At 32.5% G+C, this 26,260-nt stretch overlaps 1 protein-coding gene across 1 annotated transcript in view; it reads right to left on the bottom strand.

Moving 5' to 3' along the window:
- LOC149486499 (uncharacterized) overlaps positions 1-26,260 on the bottom strand; it is a 44,771-nt gene that overhangs the window by 13,363 nt on the left and 5,148 nt on the right. The window contains exon 2 of the mRNA XM_089698155.1: positions 18,043-18,143. Coding sequence (XP_089554281.1) covers positions 18,043-18,143 — 101 coding nt within the window. The remainder of the gene's footprint in view (positions 1-18,042; positions 18,144-26,260) is intronic.

Genomic DNA, 26,260 nt, shown 5'->3' with positions numbered 1-26,260 from the left:
GGAATATGGAATTGGGCCGTAAGTAACTTTTTTGCTTAAGCATTCAAAGAGAATTTTAAACAAAAGTACCCCGTTGCCTGGCCTGAAAGAAGTCGTGGGTTCACAAGGTTACATGACTTAGGTTTGCCAGTTTTGACCTAAAAACTTTGCTAACACTAAATTATTTGACATGCTTAAAATAAATCTAGATAACGTGGTTGCAAGCGCGCTATGAATAAGTCCATCGTATCTAGATATAATAGAGAAAGTTCACTATTTTAAACCCCTTTTACGGACTTAGTTACTACGTATCAGAATTCAGAAGGATTCGAAGAACAAGGTTGAAGAATTTATCATTTCTACAAGTTAATTGTGTTCTTCATAATACATTCTCACTGTACACGTAAACGTAAAAGCTGTACCAATTACGGCAATGTCACACAAAGGAGAATATACAGGGTGTACCAAAAAGTAGTGATGAACGGAAGCTGAGAGGTAGAGGACCTAGAGGGCTATCCGAATCACTCCCATGTATGTTATGCGATTTTTCGTATTTTCGGAGTTATTACGTTTTTTTCAATTTTTCACCTATCGCCGAGTACGATGATATTTTCACTCATGCTGACGTCAATGATTGCGGAAGATGCTTGATTTTTTTTTGTGTGCTAAGCTGAAAGATAGGCCAATTTAATATGGTAACATTTACTATCGTTAGATCTTTGAATGGAATAAAAAAAAGAATTAAATGGCAAGAAAGATAAAATTACCCAGTATGTTCACCACTTCAAGGGCCCGTAAAAAAATAAAATCACATAAAAAAAGTATTCCGTTTGACTTTTAAAAACTTGCTCTATCTATCAGATAGCTACCCTAAAAATTTCATTTAATTATTGAGAAGGCTTCAATCGAAAAATTTAAATCTAAATGTGGTAAGTGAAAAAATTGAATTAACATGATGATCATTAAAACCAATAAATAGGTGTTTAATTACCAGAAATTTTTAAAATAACCCCGCTGTTGCTCAATGCAAGTGCGACATCACCGTAAAAAGTTGTCTTTTAAATGTCTGAATACCCTTTTATCATTTTTAATGGTTTCTTCTGCTACTATGAATTTCCGGGTTATTTCGTCCAAATTGTGGCAGTCTCTCGTCTTTGTAGTATCCCCACGGAAAAAAATCAATAGGGTTTAGGTCGAGGGACCGTGGAGGCCAGGCTTTAAGGCAGGCGTCACCGGCGCATGCGCAGGCTGCAACGACCAATCCATCTTTCAGGGTATCTTTGCCCTTTAGCCTGGCCTGCACGGTCCCCGGACATAAACCCTATTGATTTTTTTCCGTGGGGATACTACAAAGACGAGAGACTGCCACAATTTGGACGAAATAACCCGGAAATTCATAGTAGCAGAAGAAACCATTAAAAATGATAAAAGGGTATTCAGACATTTAAAAGACAACTTTTTACGGTGATGTCGCACTTGCATTGAGCAACAGCGGGGTTATTTTAAAAATTTCTGGTAATTAAACACCTATTTATTGGTTTTAATGATCATCATGTTAATTCAATTTTTGCACTTACCACATTTAGATTTAAATTTTTCGATTGAAGCCTTCTCAATAATTAAATGAAATTTTCAGGGTAGCTATCTGATAGATAGAGCAAGTTTTTAAAAGTCAAACGGAAAACTTTTTTTATGTGATTTTATTTTTTTACGGGCCCTTGAAGTGGTGAACATACTGGGTAATTTTATCTTTCTTGCCATTTAATTCTTTTTTTTATTTTATTCAAAGATCTAACGTTAGTAAATGTTACCATACTGAATTGGCCTATCTTTCAGCTTAGCACACAAAAAAAAATCAACAATCTTCCGCAATCATTGACGTCAGCATGAGTGAAAATATCATCGTACTCGGCGATAGGTGAAAAATTGAAAAAAAACGTCATAACTCCGAAAATACGAAAAATCGCATAACATACATGGGGGTGATTCGGATAGCCCTCTAGGTCCTCTACCTCTCAGCTTCCGTTCATCACTACTTTTTGGTACACCCTGTATAATATTATGGTAGCCATCGATCTGTTCAACCATATTTATATTATCATTACAGTAGCAAAACGATGTCAACCGCCCGTATTTCACACAAAATTGGAGTTTATTGGAGAATAATGTTTTGCAGTTTGTACGAGAGCCTGAAATTATCGTCTTTTTGTCGCAATGATCTCCGTTTAAACGTTAAAATCTGAAAAATTCGTGGAACGTTTAATTAAATCCTTGTTAAGGGTACTACCAAAATATATTTTGTGAAAAGAGTGAGCAACCAAAATTGCGTAATGACCTTTTTGTTTCATTTTGTATCCAATGTAGTTTATGTGAATCGATCTTTAATGAGATTTAATGATTACATAAATAAACCGCCTGTATAAATGTTTAAAGAAAACCTTTAGGTGATATTATCCTATTTTCAGGCACAAAATTTAATAATTGCTGTGAATATGGATGAGCTACTTGTCAGACCTTCGGTGACGGCTTATCCCAAATTAAATTCAGATTGCAAACCATTTTATTATTGACTGGAAGGCAAACAAGCGTTCGCAGAAATTGATTACAAGTGCCAACGGCCATAATATTGTAGAGTAAATTAAGATCAATTAAATTAATTTATTATGATTATACTAGTACCTAGGTAATAGATATACCTACGTGAATGTAACTATACCTACAGGTAAATTAGCTTGGAGAAATTTTTGCATATGTAGTGGTGTGTATATTACTCAGATCTTAGAGCGCGTTTCCACTATATCGTTCTGGCCCATACAAAAATGTTTCGATATCCTAACATTACTATTTAATTTTATACTTATTCCTAGCAACACTTTTGTTTTCAATAAAAACAAGTTTTTATTTGAAAGAACATGGTTTTGACTTTATAAAAAAAAATATATCATTCAATTTTACGTCCTTGAGCAAACGACAAGGCGACTACCGTGAAACAATAAAATATCGTGTCCATAATAATTTGTTTCATAATTAATATTTGACCATAATAATTACGAAACAAAACAAATAAATAAATCGTCACTTGATAGTGGAAAGTGGAAACACGCACAAAACCAGAATAAGGGTGCACTCACACACATCAGTCACCGTCACGGCACGTCACCGGACAGGATTAAAAAAAAATATGTATCAATAGTTCTAGTATGACTCTGTTCCCACACGACAGTCGCCGGCACGAAATCTATCAGTGACGTCACCGGTCAGGCACGTCAAATAATCTTTCCATACATGTATCATACTTTTATCCCCACTCACCCGGTGCCGTCACGTCTCAGTTCAGTCAGCGTCGTGCTACCGTCAATAATTGCTACATGTTCTCTAGCGTGACACACGTCTAATCACTGACTAACCTGATGTATGTGTTCAATGATTCAGTCAAACCGGCGACGTGACTGACGGACAACATGACGGTGACTGGTGTTTGTGGATACGTACACAAACCGTCACCGATCAGTCATCGGTGACTTGACGGTGACTGATGTGTGTGAGTGCACCCTAAACCAGTTTACGCTGTCCGCAGGTGCCACGTGCAGTCGTTTGGTAGCGTTAGAACATAAAGCACATTTCATTCAAAAATTATAATTATTATGTACGTAGTTTAATTGATAAATTTTGTATTTGTTGCAACGCAACTCTGATAACAAAGTTAAAACTGTTTGGACAATTATTAATGGTGAAATGAGCAAAAGCCGGACAAATAGTACCATAAAACTTGTAAATGCTGGCAGGGTAATTGACAAAAGTGCTGATGTTGCGCTTGCTTTTGAAGATTTCTTTAGTAGTGTCCCTGTTAGTATTACTAAAAAATTAAATTCATCATCAGTGCTTGCGGAGTCCTATTTGAGGGACCATGTTGCGGAGTGTAATGTATTATTTGAATTACGACATGTGACTGCAGATGAAATTGTTAAAACTTTTAAAACATTAAACTTAAAAAAAACATGTGATCTCTGGGGAATGTCTGTGAATTTAGTAAATAATATTATAGAAAACATTGCCAACCATTTAGCGTTTATATTTAATCAATGTTGTGACTGTGGTATATTCCCTGATTTATTAAAGTTTAGTAAAGTTATTCCTTTATTCAAAAGCGGTGACCAAGAAGACTGTAATAACTATAGGCCTATTTCTATTTTACCAACTTTGAGCAAAGTCTTCGAGAAATTGATTTTAAACCAATTATGTAGTCATTTTGTTTCAAATGGTTTACTGCACGCCAAACAGTTTGGTTTTACAAGGGGGCGCTCTACCACTGATGCTGGAATAGCTCTTTTGTCACATATATATAAAGCATGGGAAAATTCAAAGAATGCTTTGGGGATATTCTGCGACCTTTCTAAGGCTTTCGACTGTGTAGAACATTCCACTCTATTACGGAAACTAAATTTTTATGGTATCAAAGGTTTATCTCAGGACCTCATAGCTTCATATCTTCAGAACAGGGTACAGACCGTTGTTGTTAATGGAGAGAAATCTTGCGGTGCGCCGATTAACATTGGTGTTCCGCAGGGATCTATCTTAGGACCGTTTTTGTTCTTAGTGTATATTAATGACCTACCTTATTATTTGCAGGATATGTGTGAAATAGTACTGTTTGCAGATGATACCTCATTAATATTTAATGTGGATAGATATGACACAAATGTTGACGAAGTAAACTCTGCTCTTTTACGCATATCTAATTGGTTTAATGCTAATAATTTATTATTGAATGCAAAAAAAACAAATTGTGTAGAGTTTATCCTTCCAAATGTAAAAAAGGTCAAAAGGGATATCATTTTAAACGGGGAGGTATTATACCCTGTCGAGTCTACTGTTTTTCTTGGTTTGACACTAGATGAGAAGCTACAATGGGGGACCCATGTTGCCACCACCGCTGCTAAGCTCAGCTCAGCTGCATATGCAGTTCGAAGAATAAGGCATCTCACCGATGAAGATACGGCTAGATTGGTTTATTTTAGTTACTTTCATAGCATTATGTCCTATGGAATTCTACTATGGGGCAGGGCTGCAGATATAGAAACTATATTTATATTACAGAAAAGAGCCATACGCTCTATATATAATTTACGTGCTCGGGACTCACTAAGAGATCTCTTTAAGAATATTGGTATCCTCACTGTACCATCACAGTATATATTTAATAATGTTTTACATGTACACAAAAACGCGGACTTACACACAAAAGTAGGAGATAGACACTGTTATGGCACAAGGAATAGAAATAAAATTGAAATGCCATTTTATAGGTTAGCTAAAGTTAAAAATTCATTTATGGGCCAAGGTATACGTTTTTACAATAGAATTCCTCATAGTATTAAAGAGTTTAGTAGTGTTAAATTTAAAACTTATTTAAAAAATGTATTAGTTCAGAGAGCCTACTACAGCATTAAGGAATATATGGAAGATGAAAATCCATGGAGGGTTGTCGCGTAAGAATAACAGGACAGTTCTTTGGCATATTATGATAATATATAATATTATGTAGTTAGATGTAAGTAACATGTAATGTAAAATTATATTGTATATGGACATGACTTTAAAAGAGCAACTATGGAGTTTCTTGCCGGTTCTTCTCCATAGATACTGCTTTCCGAATCGGTGGTAAATTTAAAGAATGTAATGACGATTCAAAAGTGCTTCTGGAAGAAGTCTAATTGAATAAATAAATGTTTGAGTTTGAGTTTGAGTTTGAGTTGATTGTTGTTATTATTTGTTATTATTGTTATAATATTTGTTGAAGTGAATTACATGTCCCGCAGCCGGAGGCCCCAAATGAAAACTCAGATGTACTTAAAAACTACATTTAATAGCTAAAATGAGACTTTTACACCCATGTCTGCACGATGCAGACCGGAGTTAAAGAATGAATTTATACAGTTTAATAATTATAAAGACGTAAGCTTGGATGCTAACTAAGGGAAATCGCATCCACATTCTATTCCCGTGCGAACGGCGTATTCAGCAGTTTTGTATGAAGGCAGGGCCATAACTAGTGTTTAATTTGTGTGTAAGTGTTGTAACTTTATATTGTTAATTCAATATGGCTCCAGTGTTAAAACATGGTCGAGGCAAGCCTTTGACTTCTCAAACTAAAGAATTAAACTTTAAATGTCGTTTCTTTTTCAGGTTAGTAAATTTTCCATTTTAGTAACATTGTTAATGTAAAAGTTATATGTATGTTAAATGAGCAAATATTCAAATAAAGTCTCATCTTTTTCAGAGGAGAAACACATATAGTTTAATTTAAAATCCCTTATATATACAGGGTTACTTGTAAAACACCGGCAACCTCGCAGGACAAGATAGCTAACATCATAAGTAACAACATTTCGACTTTTGATAATTTGTTAGATTTTATTTTCATACAAAAATAAATATTCATTTAATTTTCCGTCTGAATATTATAAACTCTACGCCTCCCAAAAATTACGTAAACAAAAAGCGAACGAGAGGGGGAAGGGGGCGTCGCGTCGTCCATCCGATAATTAATAGAACATAGACTTACAAATGTAAGGAGAGTACAATAAAAGTTTAAAAAATCATTTAAAAATAATTTATTGCGTTATGCCAAAAGTCGTAGAACAAATGTTGTTACTTATGATGTTAGCTATCTTGTCCTGCGAGGTTGCTGGTGTTTTACAAGTAACCCTGTATAAAATAAAAACTAAAAATAAAATGTTGTTTTATTTTATTTGCTGACCATACACTACTACAAACGCAAAAATTTCTCCAAGCTAATTTACCTGTATTTGACTTGACTCTACATAAAAAGCTAAATAAAAAATTATTGTTTATTGTGAATACTTTTTCGCACTTAAGTTTTTTTTCTTTTAAATATTTTATGTCGTTTGTTTGTTGGAATTTCTAAAATGATATTTGAAAGTATTTCACATCTTTCACAATTATTCCAATGCCTTTTATTTTCATACGGTCTATACAAAATAACAGAAAACTCACAAATAATATTCCCTTGTAAGGTTCGGGCATGTTATAATCACATCACCGTTTATTCCACATGAGACTACATTCTCCACAGCTAAGTACGAACTCGTGTTAGCACCGAGAAATGCCGAGCGAACCTTTAGGGAAATCGAACGCAATATTAAATACAAGTATTCGGAAATGTGCTCATTTTACCAAAGTTGCGGTGGAGTAAACATTTGGTGTATCAGTATCTTTTTGTAATATTACTTCAATGTCTCCAGTTAACTAAATCATTTCTAAAATTATACACTCTATCTGTCTCGCTATCATATTATGTTTGTAGATGGAATGAAAGGAAATATAGCCTGTTTTTGCTAGAAACACAATTTTTGCAGGGTGAAATAAAGGATGAAATTTTGAATAAAGTACGGCTGTCGCGCGTTACTTTGATGTGCACGCAAGCAAGCCTCGTAATAAGGACATAGAAAAAAGTTTACTAGGAAAAAATAATTGGCTTGAAGCGCCTATTCTACTGTACTTATTATTATATGTATTTCTTTATTGAAATTAATGTACTTATCTAAATGTTACATAACAAATTCCCACTACGTCACTACGGCAGAAAAATACTGAATAATATTATTTAATAAGTTAACAAGTATGATAAACATTAATTATGAATATCCATTGTCTACGTAATTTACTAAATTAAACACATTATCTCACACTGAAAATGTGGTTGTATTAGCCAAGAAAGGACCTTTGATCCTTCGTGATAACATTATTTAAGCATTTTCATAATATCGAGGCTGGAAAATAACGGTGTTCCTGGTGTTCCCCAGTCCTCCTTTACCGACCGTACTATCATAATATTATTTGTTTGAATAAAATAATACAAAAATAGAATATTTTGTGCTTGATTTCACATGAATGGAATCGTTTGCAAATTACACTTCACACTGAAATAAAATAATGATTTGTTCGTTTCTTTTTATTAGTGATCCCATTATTGGTGTTAATGAACTGAATGAAATTGTTGTAAAGTATTATATTGTAAATACAATGATATTTTACAATTTGTAATGTTTAATAAAGTCATCGCTTACGATAACAAAGTTGATATGTTATTCTAGAAAATATGTTTCAGTTGGGACTAGAGAATCCAATCCCGCATCAAAATCGCGATCCCGCAAGCCTGCGGGATTAAGATCAGCAATCCCGCGGATCCCGCGGGATTTGCGGGATTGATTTTAATTATTATTATTTTTGTTTCATGTAATTTAAAGAAAGAAAATACACACAAATATTTTTAATTATTCTTATCAACATCTAAGCAAAGTTATCACTTATATTATAAATGAAATATAATGATGTTTAAGACAATACAATATTCACAATATTTCACGTTTCATATTTAGATTTTTATTTGAAATAGAACATATTCATTGGTTTTAGAGGCATTTAAAATCCGGTTTTTGTTTTTTTAAAAATACTTTCGAAGAAATGATAAAGTATCTAACGTTTCATCTTTTAGATTTGATCTTATCTTGTTGCATAGATAGCCAGCGGCGGAAAAAGCAAGCTCGGCTTCCACACTTGTAGGCGGAATTGACTTTACATATGTATAAACAGCTTCCAAATACTTCCCCCTATTCCCTCCACATTCAAAAAGTGTCAATATCAAATCAGTTGAATTATCTCGAGTGGGTACACGCACAGCAGCTCTAAACTCTGCCACCCATTCAGTACGCGCAAAGTTAAATCCCCGTGCGCCGTAGGGGAATCCCCAGTCATAGAGTACTGGAACTGACATTGATTACGTTCCGTTCCGTCCGATAATAGTTCCGATCATCGTCTGAGCCTATTTTTCTTACTTTTTTTCAATCCCGCGAACGTGCGGGATCCCGCATGAGTAATCCCGCATTTTTGATCCCGCAAAAAAGGTGCGGGATCCCGCATTAGCGGGATCCCGCGTTTGCGGGATTGGATTCCCTAGTTGGGACCTTAACTAAGGAAAGCGCAGAATTTACCTATCAACGAAAGTGTAGAAATTCGTGCGTTCCACATTCCACTTGAACAGAATTATCTATCTCCCTCTGAGTTTAGAAACTGACGTAGCACTCACGACATTCTATTACACATCAATCAGTCTTGATTAAAGGTTTTAGTAGGTTTTTTAGGAGATTAAAGAAACGTGAAATTATAACTCTATTTAAAAATCTAGGTATCTACACAAATGATTCATATTTCATACGATAAACGATCATTCAAAAGTACTTCATTAAACTCTGTCCAACAACTCAAAAACACACAGCTTAAACCGTCAGTTTCATAGGTGGAATCACTCGAGCTTATAAGCCTGAATTAAAACTCCGCCACGGCTCAGAGAGCAAACGCACTCGATAAAACTCGACAATATATTAATAGCTGTACGTGCAAGCGTCAAACTACTGAAATCAATATCGAGGTTGCGGTTTTATAAAAAAAGGATTTATCGTCGTACGGCGGTTGGCCATCAATCTCACGTGACGAGATGTATTTATTCGAAAAATATTGGATCCTCGGGCAATTCCAGCGGAATTTATTACGGCGAGGGCAACACAATATCTCGTCAACTGTAAACGTTCGTACCTTAAGTTAAATGCAAATTCCGAGACACTAATTAAATTCCATCGAGCCAGCAAATATCATCCATTAAAGACGCCGCCGTCTTCCTCTAGTACACTCGATGTACCATATGCAATTATGCATAGTAAATAATTTTATTCAGCGACATTATGCATACTGCGGTGCTGTTGGGCACTTTATATCATAAAACAGGAAGGTTCAAAAGAATTTTACATAACAATTTTTGTTTATACTGTTTACCTACTGACATAGTAGAGGTTAGGGTAGAGGAATACCTATAAATTTTTAAATTCCAGTATAATACGTAGGTACCTAAAGAATTTGCGACATTTTTTGTTATTTTTATGCCAATCAAATAATTATCTCACGAACAAAATACTAATGATATTCGAATATACATATAACATCCCTTGAAGACAAAAAGCAAAACATAAACATAACACAGCACCCCCTCCCAATCCAGAGCGAACCTCACAAGTCACAACACAAACCATAATAAAAAATACAAGTTTTAATCCGCGACCGAAATATATCTTTGTGTAGTCTGAGATGAAACACACCCATTCTTTTAGACAACAACAAAAGCAGCATCATCGCGACGTTATGAAGGTAGAGACGCTATCAAATATGTAAGCCGAGCGCTATTATGATACAGTTGCATAAATATTAACAAGCGTCGCTTTATGTCAACGTATACAAACAGAATGTTACGTAAAAAAAGAATAAGAAACGATATTGTGTCTATCTCGTTTATTATTCATCAATTCGTTTTATATTCGTATAATATTCGTATATTCGGAAGCTACTTATTTATCACATGTAAGTACAGTGATCTGTGATACTTTTACATGCATATTACATTACGGCACCACCAGTATGGATGATGTTTGAAATTTGAATCTTTCCCTTGAGAAATTTAGCTCGAGACGCTTCAAATTAATATTACGGGTTCGAAATTCCTCAGTCATTTATCAACTTATAAATTCATTAAAATATAAGAAGTTACAATGAAAAACGTGTAAAATAAGCTTCGAATAAGCTTCTTCAGAGATGAAACGTGGAGAAGAGCGGAAGAAAGGTTTAGGGTTTAATATAAACACAGTGTTGCGTATATTATTATGAATTCTATAAGTGATGTTGACTTAGATTTTACATTGTTCTTTGTGGAAGGTCACAGGAATATGGTATGACGTTTACCTTTTACCACACAATAATAACTAGTAGCCAGCTACAGAAGCTTTTCTTCGCAATGGTGTTCAAAGAAATATGTAGCCAGATTGGCCTTTGCGCAATGGCCCTCGCCTATTCGTATTAGTTTTTAATACCTACACGCGGAGATAGACAGGCCTGCTTTTACCATTACCTTAGTATTATTCTGCTAGAGTAATTTCCTATTTATTATGATAAGGTATATCCTTTTCTATTTCATTTTTCAATATTCATCATACTTACATATTGTGTTCTTGTACAATCTATCTTTAAAGTGAAAAATATAGTTAAAATATACCGAGGTCGCCATTTGTAATAAACGGAAGTGAATCAAGTACCTACAATTGTTGAAGTCTTCACTCGAAGCTAGCAACATGCTGGTTGTAAATTTTATTGCCCAGGAAGAGACCCCGTATAATGAATATTTTTTATGACTAAAACCACAACATTAAATGCTTTACGACTGGAATTCTTTTCAAGTAAACACTTTTAGAGTATTTCCGTTCAAAAACAACCCATTCGATTATACCGTTTAACACCTTTATTAGAATATTAAAAGAAAATGTTAAATAGCTACAACGATATTAAAATACAATCGAAAATACAACATACTCGTAGGTAATTGTTAGGACCGCAATACGCAATCAATATGGTATTCATCCAATCGTAAAAGCAACAAATCGAATGAAGATATACGACTGTAATTAAGTTAAATAAAAAGAAACCCTTCCAATTTAATTTCATTCAAACAATACATTTTCCGAAGAATTTCACTGCATGTAGGAGCACTTAGTTTAAAAGCTTTATCAGCCTTGTAGTCCATACCTACTATGATGTGTGTATATTATGAATGTGTATAAAACAATCGATGATTGATAGACTTTACAGAACGTCGGTATCTTCATGTGTAACCTACTTTAATGCTTATTAAAAATGGTACTGTTGTTCAACTTCTGCAATATGATGTTTGCAGTTTGATCAGATGCCGGACGTTTCATAATCTCGAGTGCAATTCAGATGCATTTTCAACGAGGATGCAACTCAATTCGGATGCAATTGCAGCGTCAATCGCACTTTTATTCCATTTTATTAACGTGACAGATCGCAAATCCCAGCAAGATATGAATTTCAGCTTTTATATTTAATGTTTTTTCAAAGTTTTGAACTCGTTAAGCTTTTTGTTGTCTCTGAATCCTCTAGACGCATTTATATTCACATCGTTTGTTTCTGTACTTGCTTTTTGTTCTGAGATATGTCGGTTTGTATGCAATGAAATAAAATGAGACTGAATAATTCGATTTCAAATGAATTTAACTTTTATAAAGGTTCCTTTTATTATGTACAATTGTACAAAAAATATTTTATATCTATGCAATATTTAACTGTATTGACTTAAAATTATCTCGAAAAATAGCTATATGCTAACGTTTGTTAGCATATAGCTATTTTTAACGCTGTTATAAATGCTAAAAACTATCTCACGATTCTTTTAAAGTATACCGTACCTTATAAGAATCATTATCATACAATAAGTGACACCATAATGCCCTCAAGCGCACGTACGTGCTAATTGATTCCACTCTCAAGTAAATAAACAATACTAAGGTCAAAATAGAACAAAATCGAGTGGCAATCAACGTTTCCCTGCAGATTGTGTGGTGTTGATTGCAAGCACGTTAGCGGAGTGCCCTATGGTCTCGTCGAGAGCCCTTCATAACCAAGGAGACTCTCGCCCCAATCAATTAACTCGTCAGATAGCACCTCTTTTTAAACCCAAATTGGCTGGTTAAAAGTAAACTTTTTATGATGAAGCTAGATGAAGTATATCTGTTCATGATGACGAAATCTATGTATAAATAACTATATCAGTGATATCGATGAGAATTCTAGTAAAAAACTCCTGTTCAAAATTAAAATGCTTCCGTTCAAACAAGTCTACATCAAAGAAACTCTCCTTTGACGTCGAAGCTAGTTTGAATCGCAAAATGTCAAATGACAAGCGATTCTTAATTAGCACCCCTTTTATTCTGTGGAGGGAGACGAGCCACTGTGGAAAAATCTTCTATTACTATTTGCTGCTTTGCATTACACTATCATAATATACACGCCATAATGAGTACCTAAATATTACGTAGGATTATTAAGATTATTTAGACATACAAACAGATATAAATTTTATTATAACTAAGAACATACTAGCAACAGAACACTCTAATTACCCACTCTACATACCTAAATTGGCACATACGACCCACTATATTCCGTATTATTTGGCATTTAAAAATTTCACTGCTGTGTTTACTATAAATACAAATCTTTTGGGAGAAGAAACATCTTTAGAAACAATTAATTAATGAACCCGCTCTATAATAGTGAAATAACTGTGACAATAAGTCTCTTAGGAATTTAAAATATAAATTCCTCAGAGAACCCTTTAAATTTTAAACTTCGCGTTTAAAAAGCTTCAGTGACTAAAAAGGGGTCTTTAAAACAAGAATGAGGAAACTTTTACATTGAGTATACCATTTATAGCCCTAACCGAAAATGTTCAGTTTACACGAGCGTCTACAAAGTAAAATATTCACATAATCTTGTTATAATCTGCGACAGATTTAGTAAAAGGAAATAGAGAGCTTAATATTATCTTTTCACCTTAAGATGGGTACAAATTTCCTTCCAAATTATAAAATACATATCCATGAGATTGCCTTTCAAGTTTTAACACTCACTCAAAAGAATAAAAGTCACATACGTCAAGTTGAAAACGAGGTTAACAGTTAGCAATTGAAAAAGAACGTTCCGAGCTACTGAGAAATGAAATTACTTCACGTCTTCATCCATCGTTAGGGAACCTCCTTTCAGAAATCTAGGTAAAATCAATTCTATCCCTGAATATAAGAAGTAACACGTATACTTGTTCAAACTGGATTAACACCAAACTTTTTATTGATGAGGAGAGGCGGCGATACAACGCGATTAAGCCTTGAGTTTCGACAACGATTGACCTTTTCAACTTGACTTTATTAAAAGAGAAAAAAATAACGATTTATCTCCAAATTTCACCGTTTAAAATGATTTCACGGTTAAGAATTAAAAGATATTCTTAATTTTTTTCATACTGATTATAATTAAGAGCACTGTTAGATGCTTATACTTACATATTTAGGACCTGATATTCTGCTATTATCATAACATAGTTGGCGAAAACTACTTTTTAATTGTCTATCTGAACTGAGCCCATATTTTTGAAAATGTCAATTAATTAGCTTGATTATGATTTATGATTATACAGGACAGAAGTGCCTAAATATGTTTATACTTTTACGATAAACCAACATCATGAACATGTTGTGCTAAAAAAATCGACTTCTGGAAATAACCCACATTGCCAAATTCGTATTCAACCAAATGGATTTCTCGTGTCCCATGTCATAAGCTATCTGACGTGCGAAATTCTAAGTAACACACCGACCCTGCATAAGTACGAACATTTTTATGGAACAAGCCAGAGTTCGCTACAAAAACACAAAAATATCGATCACTCTCTCCATTAAACTTTAGCCTTTTAAATCATCTGACCTTTATAAAAGTTTAAATTACACGTATTTAAAAGTTTATTTTATCTCCTTTATAATAAAAATGAATCCCAAAATGTAAGCGCAAACTCGAGAACAGCTGAACCGATATTCCTTGAATGTACCACGAACGAAGCCGGGGCGGACCGCTAGTATCTAAATAAAATCATTAAATGTGTTGTTAATCTTCAATACATGATAATTAAATTGATATTTTATCACAAGGCTGCAGAAAAAGCAATAGCATGTATTCTCTAAAGTAGAATTCTGATGCATTGGAGCTTTCTAATATGGAATTCTGGTCGCTATGAGTGATTGAGGAAAGAGTACCCGAGCTCGACGGTAGTTTTGAGAAAAAAATTGCTGCGGAAGATCTTTTCTTCATTTATCATTCATATATTTACTTAGCGTTGTGAAAAATTGCATACGATTTATTTATTATAGTCCTATTTTAGTGTAATATGGAATGAACATTTATTTTTAAACGACTTCAAAAAATGGAGGAGGTTATTACAAGATAAATAATATTATTTCGCGAAGTTTTGTTTATTGCATTTGATTCTGCCAAATATTTTCATTTAGACATCGGAATGTTTCGGCGCCCACATTGTTGTTAGTTTTATATGAAAACACTCGCTTGATTATTATTTAAATGATATTCTGTCGTTATAATTGCATGTCACTAAAATAGCTCGGCTAACGGCTATCCTTTGTACTCAATTTTGCAGTATAGCAAGGATATGGGCAGTTCATTAATATATCAGTAGCCGCTCTCATGAGATATTGACGCGCTCTCTAGTCCATAAATAACTAAAGCCCTTTAATAATAAAAGAGACGACATCTGAACAAACGCTATTGCCATTCCTTTGTGTGATTATCAGCGAATAGACATTAATGTACTCTTAAAAAAAGGACAAATTTGTTTAAATATTTGCTAATGTTTTTCCAAATTTTAGAGAATAGGCACCAAATAAGCATCGTAGACAAGCGGGGATAAAGGCTGGCAGCGAGCCAACACAGTTCGGCGGTGGTTTTAATAGCAATATTTAAGCTTTTCGATTTAACGTAGGCACTTGCGCTAAAATTATTGCCTTTGTAACCCAACGTAAATTCTCATTCACTGTTTTAATTCACAATTTTAAGTGTATACAGCCATATTATACAACCATTCTGTTCCGCGGAAACCTGATATCAAACACCGGATAATAAATCTCACGTCTAAGGCAAACATTTAGGTACGCAATCATTTAAAATATTTAAATTTCAAATGAACACTTAACCTCATTTTCGCGTTTATCTAAAGCCTTCACGGGAATTGTAGCTCGATTTCCGCTGATAAGAGAAAAAGTGTTTTCCTTTTTCGTTAAAACTGGATTGTATTTCCGAATTTAAAAGTTAACCTCAACTTTGGGAAACCCTATTGTATATAGGTAAATACTCTTGCTTCGCTTTGTGTATTTGTGTTCAGTTTCTCATACCACGTTCCTTTGATACATTGATTCAATGGTATAAAAAAACCTCTGTTTTATATGACAGTACGTAACTAACGTTCATTCCAAATCAAGTTTTATTGATCATGTGAAACACAATCAAAATATTACCTAGGCACTTACAGCGATTTCTGTTTGGATTTGATTTGCCAAACCAAGGAAATAATTTTCTTTCACTATTTCGTAAAACATACCTTTCATCATAGTACGTTCACACTCAAAAACACACAAACAATATCTTCATTCTTAAAAAAAAGTGTTGCGTGAATCTAAAAATAATTCAAAAGTAATTAAAAAGCGAAAACGTAAAATATTAAACAATTTTTAACTTCTATATGAAATACTAGCTTTCCGCCCGCGGCTTCGCCGGCGTTTTCATATAAAAAGCCGTATAGTTCCCGTTCCCGTGGAATTTCCGGGATAAAACATATCCTATATTACTCGTGGATAATGTAGCTTTCGGATGGTGAATAAATTTTTAAAATCGGTCCAGTAGTTTATGAGCCTATTCATTACAATCAAACAAACAAAGTTTTCCACTTTATAATATTAGTGTAGATTAGTAGCAAATAAAACGTGAATTGTTGTATTTTTTCTTTAAACACTATTACTATGTAGGTATAATATAATATTATAATGTACTGAACGATGGAAACAGTTGGTTAATAAATTGGCTAGATAATGGAGTAATTAATGTCTGATTTAGTTTAGCATCAGATGTCAATAATTATTATCGCCATTTCTCGTATAATTAAGATACGAGTGCAATCCATTGCCAAGTTTATACCCCTACCAATTGAGTATTTGAATTAAATTTTTTTTTGTGATAAATGGAAAGATTATATGTTAGTTTTATAACAAAACTGTTTTTATTTTTATTATTTTTGCAATAATTCAAAAGTTATTTCAAAATAAAAATTAGTCTTTGAATCCAGTACCGAAGACACGCCGACAACTCCCGAAGCGTCACCCGAGCGCGTGTGACGTCATAATGTTAGTTTTCACTCATTGCAGTTGATAGAAAATTAAATATAGTTTGAAAAACTAAACAGGATAAAAAGATAAATTCATGAAATTATTGTATTGTTACCGGGTTTTTATAAGTATACAAAATTTAAATTAAATCCGTCGGTTTTTAGTGGGTCTAAATCGAATCGAAAGGAGAATTGGTTACATACAAACATATGTTTTAAGCTGATCCTGGCGATCCTTATCAGGATAAATTTATGATATTATTGTATTGTCATCGGACCTTGATAAGTGTTCAAAATTTGAACAAAATCCGTCGGTTTCAAGTGGGTCAAAATCGAGTCGAAACTTCGAAAGGAGTCTGTTACATACAAACATACAGGTGAAGCTAATAAAAGCGTGTTAATAATAAATACAGTGTTTTGATCTATTTAATTTTGTTGTCATTATTAAATTACATATTAATTATATTAATTGTTAATTATATTATTTAAATTTATATTAAAAATGGCGAACCTCAAAAGTTATCGTATTGTACCATTATGTACGAATACTACAAAGGCAACTCCTGACAAAAATCGGTGATCATAAATATATCAACATCAAGAAAATTATTCGTAACTAACTAATTCGGAACGAACTAACAAATCGTATGTAAACGCTATGTACTGCAGTTAATAATAGCTATAACATTATGACGTCACAACTGTGGTGACCAGTCATGGCGCGTTTTTAGTCACGTGATTCTAACTTAAATTTCATCAATTTTTAATTGCTTATAATTAACGGAAAAAAATTTTGTTGTAAGTTATTTGCATTAAATATCAATATTATTAATAATAAAGTTTCAAAATACATAAAAAAAATCAATAATTTTTTTTTATTCAAATACTCAATTGTATTATTATATAACTATCAATATATATATGAAAGTTTTATACCAATTTAATCTATTGACGTTTTTGTTACGGTACGATACCTATGGTTTTTATCGATTCTAATTTATGATTTACATATTCCAATTTGGCGTTAAACAAAGGAATATTTCTTTCGCGAATAAGTTTAATACTAAAAAACTACAATTATTTTGCTATCATAATGTGTATAATATAAAATACCCAACGTCATATATCGAAAATAGTCTTCGTAGTAGATAATACCTCTATAATGCATAATATTATTTATTATAAAATATAGCATTTTTTACCTGGTTCCCGCAACTGGCTGCCAAACAGCATCGAGCGGTGCGTGCGCAGGTGGCGGCGGCTCTGCTCCTTCCCCACCATTTTCAGTGCGCCCTTCCCATCCCTAAAAAAGCAATATACAATTTATATAATTCATCGTACATAAATCTAATATTCATGAATTAACTTGCTCGCTGATGTAGAGTTTAAGGTCATTTTAAGAAAATGGCAAACCCGGAAGGCCGGTAAGACAACTTGAGAGCATCAGAACTTCCCCTTTGTTTCGGAGAACAGTCAAAGTTCTAAATAATAAGAATCTTTCAATAGTTCACTGGCGAAAGGCTCATTTAAACTAAGGATAGCAAATTCCTCAGACAACATTAATCATTGACTATAGATTTAATTCTGAATTTTCCAGTTACAATTTAAGAGCTAGCAATCAAAAGCGTGATGCAAATTAATTAACGAAGCTAATTGCGTTTATTCGCTACGACTGTCCATAACTATACAAATAGTAGCACAAAAACAAATCAAACGATAAAATCAATTTCTATTGGCTTCGTACGTGTCACGAATGCAATTAACCTAGAACACTAGTAAGTTTACTATAACGAATCAATACCTGAATTGTAAGCTTTTGTCCCCGTTACAGTTTTGTTAACTAAAAATAGACGTATAGAAGCGCAATTAACGCTAACACCGCAACAAACCCAATGATTAGTTAGAAATGTGAAACCGGGCGTTAACAGTTTGTCGGGGTAACTCCGATGTTTAGTTTCAACTGTGCCTAACTAGAGCCTTTAGTGTAACTGTAGTTACTTTTAATAGAAGCTGACAAGCTTTTGTATTTTGTACCTACTTAGTTTGTCGCTTGCCTAAGAACTTTATAAAACAATGAACATACAACGAGTAACAACAAGTGAAATAATAATCCATCATCATTGACATTATTTATTTAATATATGATTAAGTTTCTGAAAATACATCTTACATCATTGACATTATTTATTTAATATATGATTAAGTGTCTGAAAATACATCTTACATAATTCTGACCTTTTTCCCTATCGTATTGAGTACCAGAACCTAAGAAACACTTACTTAGATGAAACCATTCCGTTGATATTTTTGCCGGTTTCTTTTAAATTTAAAAGAATGGAAGAAAATAGTTTTTGTATCAAATACCTTTTTTACCGAAGTAATCTTAGTGAAGGGAAAGATTAATCTCGAAACGACATGGGGCCCAACTGACCAAAACGATTTATTATCCCTGAGGATAGCCTTCCCTTAAATGATATAGAAGTAAAAGCTCCCTTTGTTGCAAAAAAATGCCAACTATTTTCGGAAACTTCGAGACAAGTTGAATTTTTATCCGGATTACAAGCACAATCAGAATTTCTGATATCAAAAAAGAACTGACAATAATAATAGAGAGTTATAAATAGAAACTAGCCTAGTTTTATCCCTTATGATAAAAAGGTTAAACGTCAAGAATTTTTATTTGTTAGGAGAGGTTTTTGCGAGGCGTGATGGCTACATCCCAACACTCCTTCACGCCTCGTTCCACAATCCCGGCTTATGTTGACACGACGTATAATTTTATATCCCATTTTATTAAATAAAGGATTTTCTTTTTGCTTTGTCTGACTTATGTGATAACATTGACGGGATTTGGCATCCAACAGTTTTAGCCGTACGATGTTTTTCTTATAAAACGATCCATATGTTTTGTATTTAATAAAATGTGGATAAAACGAGATTGTTTTTAGAAATAAATTTGCTTTACATAACGTCAACAATTCAGAAACCTAACTACCTAATTTTAAAATAAATATACATGAACAATTATCAGATAGATGAAATGAGAATAAGCGATTCAATTAGGTGTAAATATAACAAAGGCAAATCGTCTTATCTAAGCTTATTGGCTTCACAAGTTTGCAAACACTTATGTTCAGTGAGCCAAGAACGGTTTTATCCCTGAATCAATACTGTAGGAAACTCACAATTTTCTCGTCAAATGCCACTATGAATCTAAATTGTATTAGAGCCATTTTATAGAATTACATTATAAAACCCTCTGTACTTGTACAATATCCTAATGTGTTTAACTTAATTAAATTGAATATAAAAATATTGAGAGGCGAGCTAGGTGTAGGTTACGTTGTCTACAAATATATACTCGTAAGTATGAGTAGGTAAATATATCTAGAACTAAAATAATTATTGTGAGTGGTAATAAAAATGAGCTTTGATTACGCTGAAGTTTAAAATAGGACGGTGATATTTTTTAAACTTCTCAACTAAATATTCAGTCTTTCAAAGTAGTAGGCTATGTAACATTTCATGAGCAGGTAGGGAAGGACAGTTTAGATATTTCTAGTGTGCATATTTTTTCCTTTCTTAAATTTATGTCGTCAAAAATTAAAAAAAATAGTTTATGATTATGTCATTAACCATTATTGTCCTCCTAGATGTGTTATTATAACAAAGGAAATGTAATTAATTTTTAAAGCAAGCAAAATGAATAAAGCTTAAAATAAACATTATTACAATTAACATTTGAACTAACAAGTTAGCAAAAGACAATTCTTTGTGTTTGGTTAATGTTTTTTAATTCACAAAACGTTTATCTGGTTCTAATAAAAATAATACTGAAAGGAATCTCCACGAAAATAGTAATATTGTCCCGCAAATTTGACGACATAAGGCAACAATTAATAATATCAACAACCATATTTTATAATTTGAAGATGTAACAATTATCAGATTTAGAACACGGGATTTTAAGTCACCATAATTTTAAATCAATCGATCTTCAAACACATCAGAATATAAATATAAAATTACAAGAATGTAGTCATTAGTAGACTAAGTACTTATAGTTTGTATAAGTATTATATTATCTGTGCTATAAGTGTCCAAGATATAATAGAGCTGGATGGAATAATGTGCCACGGAATTGATGAGTGTCGGCAAATGGAACGCTGAATAGTGAAAATAGAATTTAAGCCAGAAAATTCAAATCAGATCACGATGAGCGAATTATGTTTTAAAATAAACGTGGAACAATATGCATCTCTTTCTAAAGAAAGATAATACATAAGATAGATCAAGGGTTTATCAATTATCAATTGTTATCATATCGAAAATGTATAATACTATGTATTGACATTGTGTGTTTAATATGTCTTGATAACGAAATCTTCCTCAAAACTAAATCGTAAACATGTTGGTCAACTCAATCCAGAAGCGTCGCATACCAAACAGATCAATTTAAAAAGCCATTACTGTAAACGTATAAATAAATGGAATAACTCACTATATCGAATTTTAAATAAAAGTGTCGCTATTAGAGCTCCATTTTCAATATCGATTCCGACCGTTTGTTTTGCAGAGAGCGGCTCCAAGCGTCCATCTTCCTAATAAAATTAATGGAAAGATCTACACGGAAGGCGGCAAATTGAATGCAGCGGGTGAAAAATTCCAATACCATTTTTAAAATGAAACTGATTCTATATATTATATGACTATAATATTGTAGACCACGGTGGACAATATTCAATAACATATTTGCAATAAGAATTCAATAGTTAAATACCATATTTTAATAGGTAATTGTGTTTCGAAATGGGGTATTTCCCTATGATGCAGTATATATTCCTAATGGTACAATTCAAAATAAAGATACATATTTGAATTTATATCAAATCAATATTAAAATTAATTGCATAAAATTAATAAATACTAAGCCACACTTAACCTACGTGCGGAATAAAAATCAGACTTTTACTTGACGGTGTTTATTTTTTAATTACTCAAGATGTGAAGTTTCTCTAGTTTACTTTTCTTTCAAAACAGCTTTTTCAACTCTCTGCTACTGCTCATTAGACGTTTATTTTTATATTTTCTAAGAAGGAAAAATTAACTGTGTCAATGGTAAAGGAAGATTTTATTTTAATTATTACTCGTAGTGTAAATAATATCTAACAGTAGTAATCATATCGATATTAAAATGTATTATATATAGATTATGGAGAGGTTGTGGACGGTAAAAAATATTCACTTGATTAAACTTGTTTTCAAATTGTTTAAGGAAATTTTTATTTAAAACAAATGAAGATTGCATCAATGCAATGCAAAACAGTTCTTTCGGCAAGTTTTACTCATTTTAATAGCTTTCAAAAGTTGCAATTGTGCAAATTTAACAACTATGAATTGCACTGTATTTTTCCAGCTTTTAAATGGATCGTGAATTTCATAGACATTTAATGCAGAGTACTCAATGTTTTTTTCTACTAATTGATCGTCTCCTGCTATGAAGAGGTCACGGCATGAGCGTATATAACCGAGGGGAACTAAGTTTGATTCCCGGTGGTGACAAACAAAAAAAATGTCTCGGTCTGGCGGGATGCAAAAAGTTGACCACTTACTTGTCCGTGGAAAATCGATCAGTGAAACAGATGTATAATGCATCTGCCCCATACCCCACGAGGAGACACGGGGTATCATTTTGTTCATATTTCGTTCGCGAGGAGAGGGAGTCTTCTCTCGAAACTTTTTTTTTATAAAAAGCTTACAGCGTTACCCTATCCCTTCTTATTCATAGCATGTTCAACCAGCAATAATCTACATAATTATTCAGTTAAAAGCATTTTCACTAAAGCAGTTCAATCTCTAACATGCCAAAAATAGATCCTATATTTCATTTCATGACTCGTCTGTAAGAATGAACTCCATAAACAATTTTAATCAACCTTTATTTGAAGATCAAAATAGATTAATAGGGATTATACTATATTAGCTAGCGTTAACTGATACTAAAACCTCAAGTATGACGAAAAGCTTAAATTAAAAATTCTCAGAGATGTTTTGATTAAAATCTAAAATGCTTCTGGAATAACAAAGGGGCTGTGCTCAATATAAAATACGTTTTAATAAAACTTTTAAGTAAGATACTTCTTATAGCCAGTCCGTACATCCGTGGCAGGTTCCATATAAAATATATTTTTAAACTTTGTCGCTTACGAAGTATCGTTCAAGACATCGTTAATTTACAACGAGGATCGAGTTTATATCTTCCCAGTTTTAAAGACTTTATAGACAAAGGACTTATTAGAACTTTCTTTGTAGCGAAACATGAATTTTATTCAAACTTCACTAATTGTATTCGTTAAAAGTTATTCAAAAAATGAATGTTCAGTAAATGTTGACTATTAAATAATACAATCGGTAGGTAATTTGCGACTCGACAGCGACTTTAACGTAACTTCAATTAGCATTGTTTAACTTGTATGACTCGCGGATAACTTGGAATACAATTTTGCGTCTTAATGCAGTTTTCTCATAATGTTAAAAGCTTTAAAGTTTTGTTATTAAAAGTTAAGATCATAAAATACTATTAGTTTGATATATAAATACAGTAAAATATTTTTAATAATAATTAAAACGCGACGTAAAGCTCTCACGCGTCTGTGTGTTTCTTTGTTGACGAAAAAATCAAAAACAAGTGCATTGATATTAATTCTATTTTCATCAATAGTTGACGTGGTTCTTGAGGTACACTACATACACAGTTGACAGATATATACTACGTACATACAGTTAGGAAACTAAGCCCCCCCCATGAAATTATGACGTATAGCTATAGGGCTGTTACTTTTTGATATTTAACCGACTTGAAAAATAAAGGAGAAGGTTATCAATTCGGCCTGTATATTTCTGTTTGCTTTTTTTCACAGTTGTTTTTGTGGTAATTTGGAGATTAAAACCCGTTAAAATACAAAAATGGTGTAGCCTAAATATGAATTTACAAGAAGAAACAATCCGAATTAATACAGCTTGTAAAAGTAAATAATTTGGAAAATCCAAAAGTGCACGCCTCATAATTTTTTTTTAATAAATATTTATTAATTATTATTTTTGTTTATTTAATAACAATTAAACCACATCGAATCAGACCCTGAAAAATGAAAGGGTTCTATTCCTGAGCATACTCAAGCGTAAGAGAAAAAAAAAGACTCGATTAGTAAAGTATTTCGGTCGCTATCGTGTTAACAAGAAAAAGGATCCGCACATACAGACACACGGACGTCCAAGACAGAACTTTTTTAAACTGTTTTTTAACTAGTTTAAATAACAAAAATGACATCAAAAATATCATGAACGTTAAAAATAGTGTTTTTTCTTAATATGTGTGTGTATGTATTATCTTACAAGTGCAATGTATGATACATAAAGACATTTTAAGTTTGAAAAATCAGATGTTTTGCGCGAAGTGACAGTAGTACCCACCTCAACGCTTCGCTTATGAGGCGTGCAATACGTTTTTATCAGTGCTATATTTCGAAATCTAGTTTTGTTATGGACGCCGAAGGCTATTTAATGTACCTAAATTATTTATAATGCTTGATATTTGTATTATACATATATTCTATAATTATTTTAAACCAGAATTTACAATACTTGTATGTAGGTATACCTACTAAATTATTTTTAAAACGATAAATTAAATTAAATTAAAAAACACAAAATATATGCAAAAATAAATTAAAATTATTATTATACGAGCATAGAACCTCTACCTTTTTGTTTTAGGAAGAAAAAGAAAATAGTTTGACAGGCTTAGTGCTTGACAAAGTGGAGACGCCACGTATCGATAAAAATACAATAATTATAATATCTATCTTTTTCTTCCCTAATATTTACGTAACACGCACATAAATTTAAACAAGATTTTTTTAAGGTTTCCTTTTTTTATATTTTCGTGCTCTTCTAGATTGCGTAAAAAATAGATGCGATCTTTAAACAGACTGGACTCCTAATAGGTACTATTTGTAGCTATCATTTTGATAGAAAATATGTCAACATAATATAAAACTCATACTGCCATATCTATAGAAATTAAAAAATAGTCTCTTTTTAACTTGTAGTCAGATATGGTATTTACAAAATTACAAATATATTTATTGAAAGGGCTACAAACTGAAACAATCGATATTTATTTAATGTGAATTGACATCACTTTAAACTTTTTTCCATGCTATATTCAAAATCTGTGGATGTGTCACCCGCTACTATCGATCCCCCTCAATACCCTTGTAAACACGCTTGATGGGGGGGGAGCCATTTCGAACATTTTGTATGAAGTTTCCTTACTGTATGTAGGTATCTGTATATTGTGCTACATATATACCAAGAATTGATTGTGTGATAATCTTGAGCATGTATTTTACATGAGCTCACGAAGGCGTATAAAAGGTGTTAAATCGAATGTGTATATAAGGCGAAGCAGTGGTGCACAGATAGGTAGTAAAATATAAAAAAAATATGTTTAAATTATTTATTTGTATTAACATTAAACATACAAAAGAAAGCGTTCTTGTGTTACTACTTTTAAGTAACACAAGAACGACTGAACGGATTTTAATGATGTTTGGTTTTTTGGAACTAGGCGGAACCAGGGTGAGCAGCTATTACATATATATAATATATTTTTATGGTTTTTGAGATTTATCTTCTCAATCAGGAGAAATTAATTTGTACTCAGGTAGAGTGAAAATAAAACAAAAGGCTTGTAAATAAATCCCCTGGGAATCAAACCTGCGCCAACTAGCTAAATTTAGAACAAGCTTGCTCATTACAAAATCTGACCGTGTTGAGGTTTTTAATTCATGAACCTCGGGTTCAAGAGAGGTAAAAATTATATTTACTTTTTATTTTATTATAAAAATAAATAAATAGATCGATGAAAAAGCATTTTTAAATGAAATTAAAGAGATTTTCACGTTTCATTTACTATTTTAAATTTTAATTACATCTTGATGAGATCTTTTAATTAATTAAAATGGCATAGAAATGAGTAATAATGAAAGGAATTGAATACCAGGATCTCGTTAGGAACAAGTCTATGAAATTAATTACCTTGCAAAATAGAAAACAGAATAAAATATTAACATTTTAAATTGCAAGGTCGCTGTCGATAAAGTAATTATTTTATAGACCGCTTTTAATACAACTAAGTGGTTTCCGAGTGATAACATTTAATATAAAATTGTTTACTTTATTTGAAAACATTTGTTAAAAACATTGCTTCACGTTGAACATGTTTCAATTAAATTTGTTTTAAAATATTATTTAACTACAAAACATTTCAATTGGTTGTGTACGTGACACGCAGTAAATGAGGCTCGGTCCGCACCATTGTTGTATTCAAAATCCTTTGCATGACGTATGCATTTC

The sequence above is a fragment of the Colias philodice genome, chromosome 8 (genome assembly GCF_061535455.1).
Source record: "Colias philodice isolate Cphi_HAF_F1 chromosome 8, ilColPhil1 Martin Lab GWU primary, whole genome shotgun sequence".
Lineage (NCBI taxonomy): Eukaryota > Metazoa > Arthropoda > Insecta > Lepidoptera > Pieridae > Colias > Colias philodice.
Note: the sequence above shows the minus strand (reverse complement) of the source record. Positions and strands in the feature narration are given on the sequence as shown.